The sequence below is a fragment of the Haemorhous mexicanus genome, chromosome 3 (assembly GCF_027477595.1).
Source record: "Haemorhous mexicanus isolate bHaeMex1 chromosome 3, bHaeMex1.pri, whole genome shotgun sequence".
In the NCBI taxonomy this organism is placed as follows: Eukaryota; Metazoa; Chordata; class Aves; order Passeriformes; family Fringillidae; genus Haemorhous; species Haemorhous mexicanus.
This window is the reverse complement of record NC_082343.1, coordinates 19,057,361-19,073,006: the sequence shown is the minus strand read 5'-3', so window position 1 is coordinate 19,073,006 and position 15,646 is coordinate 19,057,361. Positions and strand designations below refer to the sequence as shown.

Here is a 15,646-nt window from a genome sequence, read left to right as displayed (position 1 = left end):
ACAGCATTTAGTTAGTCCAAGAAACCAACAAACTCTGTCCACTGGGCCACAAATCCAGGAAAGGGCTATGACTTCAGAACAGCCCAATTCTGTTATACAGAAATCACTATGACGAGCAGGGGGAGGGTACAGCTGAGTTCTGTTCTCACCATAGCATTTTATTTCCTGAGTCTGGGTAGCTCCTCACAAGAAAAGGGAATTACACCCTAGCAGAATTTACCACCCACAGACCCTGACAGATTTAGCAGGAGGTACGGTGATTCAGTACATCAAGGGTGCATTAAAAATAGTGATGTTGTGGCTAAGTTGCCTCCACTGTGTCTCAAAACACTGACAGCCTCAAAGCAGCCACTTACAACACTTGAAAACTAGCTGTGCTATTGGAATTGTGTGTCCACACACCAAGGTCATGAAATTTCTCCTGGACATGAAGGCAACGAGGCCAGAAAGAAGATAATCTGGCCAAAAATCCTGACTGCACAGTTATTGAGCAAAACTCTACTTCCTACTCCATGCATTACAGCTTTAAAAATGGATGAGTCAAGAAGGCGAGTGGAGAGAACAGCACAGCACAAACTCAGCAGCATCACTATGCCCCTGGATAGAGAAGAGCTCAAATATACAGAGAGACTGTTCTATTTCCACTGTCTGCAATCAGTATGTTTGTTCTGGGATAAAACAAACACCCATAATCAAATACTGAAGGAATGCTGGACTGCATCTCATATACTTGAGCAACTGAACAAGAAATAATTTATCCCTGTGCAAGTTTTTCCTTGTAAGTCTGTCAAGGTCAGTGTCACTTTAGGTTATCAGCTGTTGGAAGTAATGGCTAAGTAAAACAGCCTAGAGCAAGCTTTAAACTTACATACCCGACTTCTTTGACAAAATGTGTGTCTTACTTTATCTGAATTTGCAATCCCCTGATAACGCAAAGCACATTCTTCCCCTGTGCTCCTTATTACCCTTTTTGGCTCAGGTAAGTCTTCCATATGCAGCAGACCAAGACTTCACTACAGAGAACATACAAGCATCATTCAGTTGACATTCAACATCATATGTCCCTCTTAAGAGATAATTCAAATTAGATTTAAATCCTGGTAAGGTGGGGTTTTTTCCATTAAAAGGTTGCTGCATGTGCAGTCTCCTAAAGTGATTTAAAAATTTTTTTTTTCTTAAACTCACCATAAAACCAGTAATCTCCTTAGCAAGTATGCTGCATCACCATTACGAGCCACCGACTAGAACCTAAATCCCACTATTCAGTAATCTGAATGCAGGTTTTTGCTTTGGTCACAGTCTTAGCAAGTGTCCCAAAGGCATTAGAACCTCTCTGGTCTGCCCTGCACCTTCACATCAGCTCAGGCCCTTTGTTTCACTGAAAGTTTAGGGACTTCAGGCTTATTTCAGTGCTTAAACTAATTCTAAAGGAGTTCTTAAACTCCAAAGTCATGTCACTGCTTTTTTAAGATGCAAACATGTTTTTTTCTTTCAAATCTGACAGTATCACCACTCACTTTAACTTAAAAATTGAATGTTAGAAACTGGAACTATTTGGATACAACAGAGGATTGTAATGACCAGGTATTCCCCAGGTAAACCTGGCAGGAGCAGAGCCCATGCAGCCTGGTAGGTTTTGCAGCACTCCATAAGATTAGGAGCAAAAGCTTTCAGAAATCACTTTTCCAAACTGAATCCAGATCAGTTATTCCACGAGAAAACGCGATTTTTCCTTTATTATTTCATACTATCAAATGTCTAACCTCTGAAAATCATTCTTTAAACATAAAATAATTAGCACTCTGAAGGAAAATGGAGAAAATATTTATACTTTAAATAGCACAAACGAAATCCACAGACTTCTGTGTTGCTGTTTCAGTTAAATCAGTCACATTTTCTACTTTGGCTGTTTCCAGCAACAATTCAAGTTGCAAAGTCTCTATCCTGTGCAAGGGCCTGTACAGCACCAGAGGAGCAGAGAACCATTCTCTAAAGGAATGAGCCTATTATGAATAGGAGCGAAACAGATGCATGGCATCTTTCAGAACCTGGTTAAAAAAAGAAAGATGAACATTAAACCTCTCAGCAAGATCAGATTGTTCAACAAAAGGCACAGTTGGTATGGAAAGGTAAACCTGTGCTCCACTGTCTCCTCTTCAGAGCTAAAAATAATAGTGAGTCATGCCAGTAGCAGTTTTGCTATTTAGCTTTATAAATTCAGGTCATTAGGCTTGGATGTACAGAATCATTCCCTTCCTACCACAGATCATATGAACTGATACTAAGGAACACTCAGGACTGGACACTGACCAGACCTTGCTTTCAAAACTCACTAAGATAGCCCATAACACACCAAATGAATACAGTCAAATTCAATAAGAGAGGCAAGAGTGAAACTACCATTACAACTAGGAAAAAAAAGGAAGTTTTACATAAAGCTCTGAATAATATATCCCTTGACATTTTCCCCCATCTAGCACATACATCCCTGTCTTGTTTTTCTGACTCTTTTTTTTTGTATTTCTGATCAAGGCAAACGGTCAAAAAGTGTGCATGAAGACATTTTTTAAAAGCTAGTTGATCTAGACAGCAGAGAGACCAGATGATCTGGAGAAGGCTGAATGGGAGCCAAATTACAAAAAGAGACATATTAAACATTTTTTAATTGCCTTGTAGCTTCCCAGAGAATCTCCCAGAAAAGCACTAGTCCACCTGCTCATTTTATTTTCAGGTAAGTACTTTTACAAATAAGCCAGAGGAAGAGGTAAGTATAGGCTGACAAGGATGTAAGGGAGAATGAATGAGTGGTCTTCAGGCACTGAAAAGAGAGACTGTACATCTGACCAGAAAGACCAGCATCATCTTGTGTTGTAGAAAAAAAAGCAGATTTTCCTCATCCCTGCATGTACATTGAGGGGGGGCATCATTTTAGAACTGTTTCATGAGGAAACAAATCTCTTCACCTCATACAAACTCCTCCCACCCCTACTTCCTCCATTCATGAGGTCAAGTGTAGAAGGTAATACAGAGGATCCAGATTTGCTCTTGTAGGAAATTTGGCTGTGGTGCTGGGGACCAGAGTCCCCATAGCCTGAATGACTGCCTTGGAGCAAGATAGGAAATTCACAGGACAAATTGAAAGCTGATAAACAGGAAAATCCCTACATTATCCAATTTCCAAACACATTCAGATCAGGGAAAAACTAGCAAACGGACTTCCAAGCTAACAAACAGCAGTCTCATGTTAACATTCTCAGTAAGCTGCCAGTCCCACTGGCTTCTGAAACCCTGCTGCAGCTTCCTGCACTGCCTGGGGTTTGTACTTCAGAGGAGATTTTATGATAACAGAATCACTTGACAGCAAGGACAGAAAACCTCAGCATACTGAGGATATTTTTTCTAACACTATAAGTATATATGCACTACAAAAGGACTTTTCCCTCTCCAATAAAACAAGCAAAGAATTAAACTGAGATTAAGTACGGCAAAAAGGGATCATAAACAGCAAATGCTAAGATGACTACATAGCTGCAGCCGGGAGCTGCTACATTGTTCCTTTGGGAAAAAAAAATTAGCAGATCAGATTTATAAAATATATTAAAAAAATCAGATCAGATTTAGAATTGTTTTCCCTGAAAGTCTGCATTCTTAAATCACAGCTTCAAACAGGCCAGGATGGCAAAAGTCATGAATCATTTACCTGTGATACTAATGCACTGCAGCAAAACCTCCAGTTGACATAATTCTGAGCTACTTTAAATGAGTGCCCTCTTACATTTATTAATATTCTAATAAACGCTGGCGTGATAAAAAAAAATTCAAAATACTCTTTTTTTCAGTCCTGTAACCTTGGCCTGGCTGACATACGGACTTCCTGAGCAGCACAGATCTATCTGCTCTAAGTACAAGGTTTCTCAGACAGCCTTTTGGAAGAACCAAGAAAACTCTTCCACATGCAGAACCCACAGTTAAAAAATACACCTATTAGTAGTATCCAGGAAACACACTTCCTAGTACATCAAGGCTACTGCAAAAAGGCATCTTTCATCTTGGTTTTGACAAAATTCCTCTCCCTGCAGTGAACGCAATTTATCTGATGGAATTCTCTTGTATATGAGGAATGAAGTACATCTCTGTAACTTTACTGAATATGAAATAAAAATGAAATAGAATCTAAATATACCAAACACTTTCCCACTCTCTGTTCTTCACATGAATCCAGTGTCACTCTTGTGACTAAACAGAAGCATTAGAGGCAGCGCTCATCCATTTTTCAGTGTAAAAAGCAACCTCATAAATGCTAAGAACCAGCATAAGAATCTTGGAAAGACTGTCAATGAGCATAGTGTATTTTTTGCTGTTTCATTCCTGGGTTGTGGGGTTTTTTCCCTTAGTTTCTTACTCTCATTCAGCATATATGCATACACTTCACTATTAATCTTCCTCCCTACCCATCCACCTATCCATAAGATTAATAAGGGGCATGCTAAGTGTGTTAGTGCATGGCTGCATGCAAAGACAGATATGTACCCCTCCTTTATAACCAGATGCCCCTTCCTGCAATTTCTTCCACTAGCATCTCTTACAGCCACTGTGCAGAGGCATATCCCATCATGACCTAATTTCCAAGAGATCATAGGTATAATGGAGTTGGGCTTCATCTACACACATTGTGCAATCATTCCTATATTTTTTTTACTGGGATTTTCCCCTTGAACTAAAATATCTTAGCCTCCACAGACCAGCCTAGTCTTGACAAAATCAGTCCTAGACTGTACCTTCCTTGTGCTGGTCTCTAACATAGATGCAATGGATCAGGACAGCAGTGACAGATGATGCACAGGCTACCAGCAGGGAAGGACTCTGCTAGACTTGAAAGCTGGATTCTTCCATCTGGGCAAACATTTCTGAGTGTGAAAAGAGAACGGCTGCCTGAAACAACAGCCTCTCTTGTTGGGAAATGAATCCCCCAGGGCAGAGTGAGGGGGAGTTTTAAAAAGTGGGTACTATGCTGTCACAGCCATGTCAACCCACAGCTGTCACAGCCATGTCACCTTTCAGCTCACCCATGTAACTCCAGATGGTATTAACCTTGAATTATGTCTGAAGAAAAGAGACTGTATCCTCCATACTTCTTCCCTGGCCCCACAGTAGAACCCCCCAGCCTTGGAGAAGAGAACAAGGAGAGCAGAGAAAAGAGCATGTGATGTTATTGAGTCAGCAATGGAAAGAACTGCCCAGGATGATTATCTCTAAACCCAAGGAGGGATAGAGCGGCACCCAGGATTGTGGCTGCAGCCACTTGGTGCTCCCCCAGAATGGTTGTGACTGTACTTTTGGGGGAAGTCATGGTCCCCCTTCAGAGGAGAGAAGAATGTTCTGCCCTTTTACAAGATCAACACAAATGTCTGTGTATTTTCGTTTTTACTACTGCTCATGATAACACCATTTTATCTTAATTCCTCCAAGATTACTGCAAAGCTGGTAATTGCAATCAAGCTATTTTATAAGTCCAATTTACAGGAGACCAAATTATTTATTATTTATTTTCAGTTCTACGTGGATCATTTTTGTTTTCTCTGAGTAAGATGATGTGTACAAAATATCCCTAAAAATGTCAACTAAGTGGAGAGATACAGAAAAATGCCTCTCTCTAATAAGTACCCATTGCTTTCAGAATACAAATCATTCTTACACAAACACAGTAATAGCATGGTAGGCTTCCACAGAGAATTAGAAATACATAAAAAATGCCTGCACTCTATGCCATGAAGTTCTTACAGCTAAAAGATTTACCCAAGCAAGTAGTGCTGTTGACTTCCATCCCCACACCACTGCAGATCACCTCTAGCTAATTCACCTCTTAGTGCTGCTCTAAATCTGACTTCCAGTTTAGCCTAACCAAGCAACTCCTCCCCACACACTGTCCAATATCACCCACCTCTCCCCCTGCTATTCCTGAATGACATAATTTTTCTGGATAGCCACAATTACCAACCATTTCACTGGAAATGGGAATGCAGGAGCTAGGGGTGACAGCTGTCAAGCAGTTGCTTATGAAAATTCCAGTTAAAATTGTTTATTTCCAAACACACATGGAAGTCTTAAACTATTGGCTGGCTTTTGTGTGGATCTAATCTATTACCACAGGGCTGTTCAGTATATACAACTTCATTCAGTCTGCAGAAGTGAAATACAAATTCACTTGGGTGCAATTTACAGTGGCAATAACCATACTGTTTACATCATGATCAAGTACAAAGAGTAGGTCTAATATCCCCAAGGAGAGCAGACTGTGTAAATAAGCATATTTTATGGGAGGGCTCTGAGATTTATTCCTGATGCTTTCCAGTTGTGACTTTGGAAAATCTTTGCAAGCCCTTCAGAACAAGCAAGGTAAAGCTCACCTTTTTGATAGCTGCTGGTAAAATATCTGATCTTGTGTTAAGCACAAACTTAGCTGTGACCTTCACCAAACCAGAAAAATGGAAGTTACACCATCAAGAATCACAACACCTCCTTCTGTGCTGGCAGCAACACATGAACATTAGGGAAGGCCCAGCTAAACTTCCGGTCCCAGGATATTAAATAATCCATAAGTTTTGAAAGACTCTTCGCTGGGGCAGTCTTCATTCTTCCAGCCTGACCCAGGAAAGTGACAGCAGCAGTCAGGATGCCCCAAAACACAGCACTGATGGATTTCTACTGACAAGCAGCACAGTGGAGGAAGTAACGCTTGGGAATCCCACACTAGAGATGGAAATCCTCAGAGTCCTATGTTACAGCAATGACAATTTGAGTTAGACAAAACCATTTATAACATTTGAGAATGAAGCATTTGGATAGATGGCAGAGCTTCAAACCTAAAGTCTCAAATGGTAACATGCCTGAGGTAAATGTGTGACTCCTGTGTTCTGAACAGGAGGAGAAACTACCAGCACTTCTGAGCTCTTTTCCAGTCCTATTTCTGTGACTCTGCTCCCAAGTGTGTGTCTTTAGAGATGGAAATGAAATTTCTGTTCCATAGTTTTTTACTGTACACACTTGCTGGTACTAATGGCAGAAGTGAGAACTGACCCCATGTTTACAGGCTTCTTTTTCTGAGCATCTTTTCCTCCCTCTCAGCTTGTATGACAGCTTTTCTCTTGAATCTGTATGGTGTTCACCAGCCTCCTGACAGATAAACAGCTATGAGTCCTGCTGCCTTACTGCAGTGCCAAAAAAGATCTGAAGGCTTTGCATTTTCAAAGACAACCTCTTCTTTTTAGCATGTTCTCTCAGTCTCCGGAATGGGAGTCCAGTGATATGATTCCTCTGATCCATGTGCATGCCATATCTCATTTTTTATTAAGCAGTGTACAAGAGAGTGTATTTTTAGGATATTATCTCATGATACCCTTGATAACCCAACTTCTACATAACCTAACCCCTAGTAATATAACTTACTTTCTTCCTCAGGCTATTGTAAGCTGTTTCCTCTTTTCAGTTTGTAATTTTTCATGTTTAAGAATTTGGCTTGACACAGAAACTCTGCTGCACTGTTAGCTGTGCTTCACCATGTGCAGAAAGGATCAAGGGACCAGACCTGTTTTATCCTTCCGTGTCCTCTGCATTACATCTTATGTTTCCATAAGCAAACATTTGTAAGCCGAACCCATATTTTTATGGGAACACATTACAAATCCACTGATTTCTAAAGAGGGACAGGCAGTATAAGCAATGGCACTCAAGCCACAGCCTGCATAGAGCTGCCTGTCATGCAACGATCTTCTCCTCTCTAACTGTTTAAGTATGTTAGAAATCATTTAAAACACATGCAGTACTACTCTAATGTTGCTCTTTCGTGTAAATTGTGATCATGAACCACATGACTGAGCAAGGCAGAAATACCCCTCTTCTTAATATGGAAGAATGAGAATACACCATGAGAAACCTGCATAATACCATTTTTCAGGGCTCCACCTTAACTCATGGCACTTTTTTTTATTGTTATTCTGAAGATGTTTTTGGCGTCTGGAAAAATGCCATGTGCTATTTGAGACATAAAGGAGTCACACAAATAAACCACACTGGAAAAACTCTCTGTGACTTGCTTAAGTAGCAATTTAAGTGAATAGGAAATCAGTTGCTCATCTCAATTAGAAGACAGTCACAGCCAAAAAATCCTATTATAGAGACCATATTATAAAAATGTGGATTAGGAATTCCCCTAAATTCTATTTATAGAAGAAAGTGAAGGATGAAGATCCAAAGAGTTTCTTCCCTGTATATGGCAACATCTGTTTCTTACATGAAATGTGTCTTCAAGACATTTAATCTTTCTACACTCATTTTCCCATCTGCAAAGGAGCATAATAAAACTTACGTTCCTTTATAAACTGCTTTAAACTCCATGGCTGAGAAGAGCCATATGAAAAAAAGTCACATTTTTATTACTGTTGTTACTATTAAGCTACCACAAGCAAGAATATTTGTCAAATTATGGGTTTATTGAGACAGGTTTATCAAAAGTAAGCAGGGGTGCTGGCAGAAAAGTCCCTATACTCCTTTCTGAAGTTGGTCATCAGTGACAAAATCAATTAATACAGAAATGTTCCTGATAAATTTTAGACTCTCCCTAGCTAAAAAATGCTTGGTACAATCCCTTAACAACAAGCAGAAGAGCAACCCAGGATGGACACTACTCAATTTAAAAGAATCAAAGGTCACAAATGTGGAAACACATTTGCCCAATAGGATCTCAGTGAGCACAGATGGCACCACCAACCACTTCCACTGTTTACAGTACGAAGAGAAAGAAACATCCTGACTCAGATATATCCCATCAGCAGTCCAGCTGTTCAGGAAAAGCCATTGGGAGCCTGCTCTGAAAAGCAAGAGGCCAAGCTTTGTGCCAACAAAAGCAATGGGGCAGTCAGATAGAAGGTGAGTGTGGACCAAAAACTGCTGTTATAAACCACTGTGAGAATTAATAAATGTACAGCCCATAGTTGGTCACATAATGCTCTGCTTTGTGCCACCTCGAAGGAAGTAGCTGAGGAGACATAAAACCAAGTGAGGAGATGCCAGTTTCACAATTAAATGGCTGAATTTGGTAGGATCTTTGTATCTTCAATCCCTTAATATGTTAGCAAAGCAAATTTTTCCACTTAGTGAATCAAATTGTACACACTACACCACTTTATCCCTCAAGCTGATTTTTTGACTAAGCAATGCTCACCAGTAAGTGTAGCCCAGCCTTCATTGAGATTTGCACCAGCACACAGCAAATATGAATTCAGGCTACATTTTGTGTCCTTTTCCTGCCTAAAACCTCATGAAAATGCACAGCACAAGTGCAAGGTTTCCTGCTTCTAATACTGCGTGTTTTGTTATAAAAGTAAATGAACTGCAATCAGAGTTTAACAATATTTGAAAAAAAAAAGTTGAGGACATGATCGATCCCGTAGGAAAAAAATCAATAAGAATCTGTAAAAGGTAAAAAAGATAGCATTTTCCTAATTGTGGTAAGAACATTTAATTATTAAACCCCGCAAATAGCAACAACAAAAGTAATGAATAGTAAAGAGCCTTCTACTTTGATAAAGCTCAGTTTATGCTTTGCTAAAATTTCTATTTCTCATTCTGGCAACGTTTTCTTTGGGAGGTTCTTGAACTCCCTCATAACACACCCACAAAATACATCGCTTATCTACTTCACAGATGAGAAAATCAAGCAAAGCATAATTAAATAATTCTCCCAAAGTTGTAATCATCCCTAATACAGAGATCAAAGATACTCTATTGCAATCCTGGGAGTAAGGGAGCAAAGCAGCAAAGCAAAAGTTAACCTCAGTCTCCTAATGACACAGCACATCAGTGATAAAGCTCCTTCTTGCACAGTGCTAAGAAACTGATTTAAGATTAATCTATCAAACATGCCCACCTCTCTCAAGGCTGTAGGCAGATGGATGTGCCACTAAGACAAATGATGAACTGCCATCCTCTGATGCCACCGGCCTTGCCACTTGCAATCAGAGCTGAGAACAGAGGTTACATGACATACATATGGGACTGAGATCCTGTCACTGTGGGAAAAATCTTTTCCTTTCAAAACACTGAGCTTCTCTAATAAGCTGAAGGTTAAGAAAAATCCTGCAAAATAACGGATGATTTCATCAAATGTACAAGGAACTCGAGGCTGAAATGTCTACTTCACTTGACAAGAAAAGCAGAGGCACTGAGAGGGAGACAGTAAAATACATTAGCTCCAGACTTAGTGAGAGGGTATCAGAAAACATTCACAGTTTTCTGAAAACCTTCTTTATAATCCCAAAGTCACATGTAAGGCACTTATGGCAAATCTCTGGCTGGCTTTTCTTGCCAGAAACAACTGCAGGCTGCCAAAAAGTCAGCCCTATCAAAGATCTGCATCATCATCATCACATATCAAAAACTTGTATTACCCCAGGGAAATAATACCCCAAGTCCACCACCTTCAGAAATCTGAGGGATGTGGTTTTGATGGCCACTATGTCCAAAGTCAATGGTTAGTTATCATAACCATGGCATAACCAAAATTTCAGTCAAAGGTAATACAATCACAGAGCAGTAACAATTCAGCCTTAGTCTAGAGAAAGAAGCTCACCACTATTCTTCATGGAATCACTAATATTCAGTATATTTGAAGGTTTCACAACATGCCAGATTTCTTTGCAATCGTGCATGATGCACTTCCCAGCTTAAAAGTACTACTGATATGCAGGGATGTCACCTGCAGAACATGCAACCAGGGAAACACCACAAATTTGTTACTGTAAGTGCAATACAAGAGATTACAACACCAAAAAAAAGAGCTTTTTTTGCCCTGGGAGCTGCAGGGAACCAGAAGCTGAATATAACCCAGCGTCATCCTATAATGACAACAAAGGAACCCAGGATGTCTGAGCAGAAGGAAAGATCCAAGGCACAGGATTCCTCAGCTCTCTTCAATGCCAGTGAGGCACATTCTCAGGGAAGTGTTTCCATGAGAGAAAGCTCATGGTCTGAATGACCAGCAATCCAGAAAGTACAACAAAAACTTAGGAAAAGTTCAGATAAACTGGAGCCATCCAGGCATTTGGAGGAACTGGAGTGTGCATTTCTGCAGCAGAACATCAAAGAGATGAAACAGACCATGAAATACAGTCAGAACGCTGACACTGCTCAAGGCCAGGAGGCAATACAAGGTCATGGCCCTCTCCAAGCCTATGGTGATGAGTGCTGCAGCCCTGAGACTCCCCACTGGGTCCTGCAGAAGAACAGGATTCACCCAACTGACCCATGACAACAAAGCAGACACATGCCCAAGTCACATCTGGGTACAAGACCACATAACAAATCTCAAAACCAGAAGCATACTGAACTTTTTTTTTCTCCCTCTCCTTTGAGATTTCATCATCCTCCACTATTTTAATATAGTAGCAGGAATTTGAAATATATTTAAAAATTCATCATTACAGCTATATTCTCCATACTAGTTTCACAGTGAACTCTGTACAATACCTTAAGGGTAACTTGTCATCTGCCCCATCCACTATACATTTCATTTCTCCTCATACCAGACTTCTCAGCCTGCTCCTGTTTTGTTTCTTTTTTTGTCCCTTCTGATGAGGAGCAGCTGAGGGAGCTGGGGAGGTTCAGCCTGGAGAAAATGAGGCTGAGGGGGGACCTTATCACTCTCTACAACCATCTGAAAGGAGGGTGTAGCCAGGGGGTGGATGGTCTCCTCTCCCAGGTAACAAGCAACAGGACAGGAGGAAATGGCCTCAAGTTGCACCAAAGGAGGTTTAAACTGGATATTAGAAACAATTTCTTCACCAAAAGGGAAGTCAAGCATTGGAACAGGCTGCCCAGGGAAGTGGTTGAGTCAGCCACCCCTGGGGCATTTAAAAGATATGTAGATGTGGCACTGGGGACCACAGTTTAGTGGTGGCCTCAGTTTAGTGGTGGCCTCGGCACTTGGGCTTGATGATCTTAAAGGTCTTTTCCAACCTAAATGATTCTGTAAACGAAAATGATTAGACGAAAGCCACAGGTTAAGTATCAGAGATACACTTTATCTTAAGTAGCAACAGAGTTTTTAATACATCAGGGATGAATGAGGGATATTGATAGCTGAAAGGTTTGCTCATTTGAGTTCACTTCTACAGCAAATTTTTTCACTAGATTCACTTTTGCAAAGGTCAAAGTGTAATAAACAAAGTTATTCTCTGTAAGGTTATTGACAAGAAAAAAAGAGTTATAAGCAGTATTGATTTGGGGTGAAATGGTAGAACATGACAATCAATAGAGCTTAGTCAGATATAAAATACACGGAGTCACACAAGTCATGACAGGTTTATTACAGGAGACAAATCCTGGTATCAGCCAAGGAAGGGAAGAAGCTGTAAATGAATCCAAAATATAAGCTGTAGATTGCTTAAAAAAAATAAACCCTAAATTATTCGTTTTAATGTTTTAATATGTAAGGTAGTTTTTATTTCAGCATATTGTCAGTGCTGTTATTCTAAAGCTTTTGAAATAAATTCTTTCCACCTCCATAGTATTTTCATTAAATGTCATCAAAGCTCTTTTCTAATCTCTGAGAGAAGTATGATTATCCTTATTTAACAGATAATGAGAAGATAGAAGGAGACTGGAGCTACATTTTCCAAACTAGTCAATAATGCCACATGCTTTGTGTCTAAATACACAAATCCATAAAATGAGAGTCCTACAGAAACAAAATTTTTAAAGGTCCCCGAAAATCACAACTTTGGTCAACAGCTGCTTACAGAGTTCCCAAACTCTGAGTCACAGGCTGGGGAGCCAAAAGCTGAGCCCTCACAGCAAACACAGCAAGCTACATAAGTACAGTGAGCCTGCTCACAGATACAACAGAGCCAAAAATAGGAGGGATGCTAATTCACAGTCCTCTGCTCTAATTACAAAGCTCATTATTTTTACCACTCGAATGACTCAGGGTGAAAGGAACCCAACAACTGTATATTCTACCACAAGAAAGGACTGTACCTTTGCTGGGATTTATGAAGTGCCTACCTTCTGAGCACAATTACACTGGAAAATAATAGCAATAATCAGAAGAGCAATGAATGTTTTTCACTAGTGATTATGTCCATGCACAATCGTTCAGTGTGTTGCCTTTTCCTAGACTCTGGTCCAAAAATACCCCCAAATTATTGAAAGACACTAAAGTGATTTACAAATGAAATTTGATACAGAATTAGTTACACCACTGAGGTGAAAGGCAACAGCATGTAACGACCAGCATTGCAGGCTGGGATGAAAACTATTCAATTTGAGGGAGATATAAACCATATTTTGAAGAACCTCTTGCACTAATTGGCTAAGTAAGTGCTGACAATCAAACTGGGGGATATGCAGAGCCTCAGGGAGAAGGGGGTCTTGGAGCAACTTCATTTTTATGAATGGAGCCATAAGAAGGAGGTTAGAGAAGGATAGGAGCACATACAACTCCAATCCCAAGAAAGGCACAGGACAGGCTGAATAGCATCACCACACTGAAACATGAGCTGCCCAGGAAATCAAGGTTGCACAGTTGCAATAAAATAAACTTTAAAAATAAAAAGCCATTGATTTCTAAAGAGGGGTATGTAGTGACTGCAACGGTTTAAAAGCTTTTTTATCTGGAATCACATTTGCAGTCACGGAATTTCTATGGGAAAATGGCATTATCTATTGGAAAATGGCAGTCTCCAGAGAGAAAAATAAGACTGAATCAGGAGGAGGATGGACAAGATGACCTTTTGAAGATCTCTTCAGCCATATTCCTGAAAGTCCATATTCAGTGATGAAAACCATGTCTGGACTAGAGCTCTTGTGGCTTGGGCATTCAAGTTAGAAAATTCTGGCATAAGTCTTTGGCATGAGAAGAAGCCCAAGCAATTTTTATACCGGGCTTTACCTGCCATTAGTGATGTGATTCAATCATAAAATGGCTTATTCCCCCAACACAAACATATAATACCATGCTGGAGTACTAATGTGAAGGTGCTCTCATATCGCAGCTAAGTTCATTTTGCAGCAAAGCAGTTTACTTTAAGATTTTTCCAGTAATACAAGTCTAATTATGAAATCAATTTAAAACAATTTTGTAATTAAAAGTACCTCCCGAAATATCTCACAGGCTCAATAATTTAAATGATAGTGTTGAAAAGGTAATTAAAATTAAAAAAGCCAACTAAGGCTGGATCGCTCCTCCACTAGGAGAGTGCTGAAGGACCTTGCATTCGCAAACCCGAATCGCCAGCTTCCTCCCCAAATTCCTGCTTTCCCCAGCTGCACGGGGATTTCGCACTAAGAGTCATCCAAGAGATGTCTGAGCGGACCGCGGCGGGGAAAGGCTTATCTTTGGGAGTTTTTTTTTCCGCTTTAAATTTAAAAAAATTACGCTGTTTCAAAATGAAGCTGTACTTACAGAGAGCCAGTGCTCCCTAGCCGGGGTGAGGCTCCCTCCTGCCGGGGGTCCCCACGCAGGGTGACAAAAGCTGCGCGCCCCCGCGGCGGGCACGGGAAGGGGTGGGAGGAGCAGGGGGGAGAACTTTCCCTGCTCCCCCCAGGTCGGGGCTGCGGGGGCGGCTGGGGATGGGGTGGCGCGGGCCGGGGCCGGGCGGAGAAGAGGACCGGGGACGGGGCCAGGGCACCTCACTCACTCACCGCCCGCCGCAGGCCCCGGGCCGAGGCTCAGCGCCAGCTGCAGCCACAGTGCCGCGGCCAGCGCCCGCCGCCTCGCCGCCAGGAGGGCACCGCCGCCGCTCGCCTGCTTCCCATAACACATCTTCTGCCCGCCAAAGGCATTCGGTTTGCCGCCACCTGCAACGAGAGAGCCGCTCCGCCTCGCCGCTGCCCGGGGCTCCGCGCCGCCTCCGCGGGTCGTCCCCGCGCCGCCCCCCGCCCGGCCCGGGACGGGTTCCCGCCCGCTCCACCGCCCTCCAGGCCCTGCAGCTCCCCCAGCCGTGACGCCCGCCGCCGCTACCTGCGGGGGCCTTCCCGCCAGAGCCGGCGGTACCTCCGCGGCTGCTGCCGCCGCCTCCGCCACTGCGGCTCGGCAGCCTGCCGGGGCCGGGCGGAGCGCACACGCACACACTCACTCACACACGTTCACACGCCACACAGGCGCACAGGGACTCCTGCGTACCCCGCAGCCGGCCAGCCCTACCTGCGAGCGGGGCAGGCAGCGGCAGCCGCAGCGCGCACCTGCCCGGCCCGCCCGCCCGGCCGCCGTGGAGCGGAGGCACGGGGAGCCGCGAGCACCAGGAGCGCGGGCAGCCCCGGCGCGCCAAGCACGCATGGCAGCCGAGTGCACGACGGCGCCGCCGTTTCCGCTGTGCCACCCGGGCAGCCCGGCCCGCAGGGGCACCCCCTGTCCCGCGCCGGGAGGCGTTCCAACACTGCCAAGGTAGAGGAAGGCGAAGTTAAGGCTTCGCTCCCGGTAATGTCTGCTCGTTTTCACCTCAAACGGTGTTTCGTGGTGCACAGCACTGACGGAGCATCTTTGGAGTGCCCTGTGCTTTGTCACGTAGGCAGAACGTTTGATAGGAGACACGGTTTAGCCGCGCTGGTGCCAGTGCCTAATCTTTCACAGTTTTTGGGAGTGGGAAGGTGT

General features: G+C 42.6%; 1 protein-coding gene across 3 annotated transcripts in view; it reads right to left on the bottom strand.

The window, feature by feature from the left end:
* Nucleotides 1-15,350, bottom strand: part of SUSD4 (sushi domain containing 4) — a 72,893-nt gene extending 57,543 nt beyond the window's left edge. Inside the window, exons 1-2 of one of the 3 annotated variants that reach the window (XM_059840979.1) lie at nucleotides 15,200-15,350; nucleotides 14,698-14,853 (exon numbers count right to left, since the gene is read on the bottom strand). In XM_059840979.1, the coding sequence (XP_059696962.1) occupies nucleotides 14,698-14,818 (121 nt within the window). In that variant the 5' untranslated portion in view covers nucleotides 14,819-14,853; nucleotides 15,200-15,350. Of the gene's footprint in view, nucleotides 1-14,458; nucleotides 14,660-14,697; nucleotides 14,854-15,199 lie in introns of those variants that run through there. The other 2 variants (XM_059840978.1, XM_059840980.1) reach the window with 2 other exon arrangements.
* Between the last annotated feature and the right edge of the window lie 296 nt (nucleotides 15,351-15,646).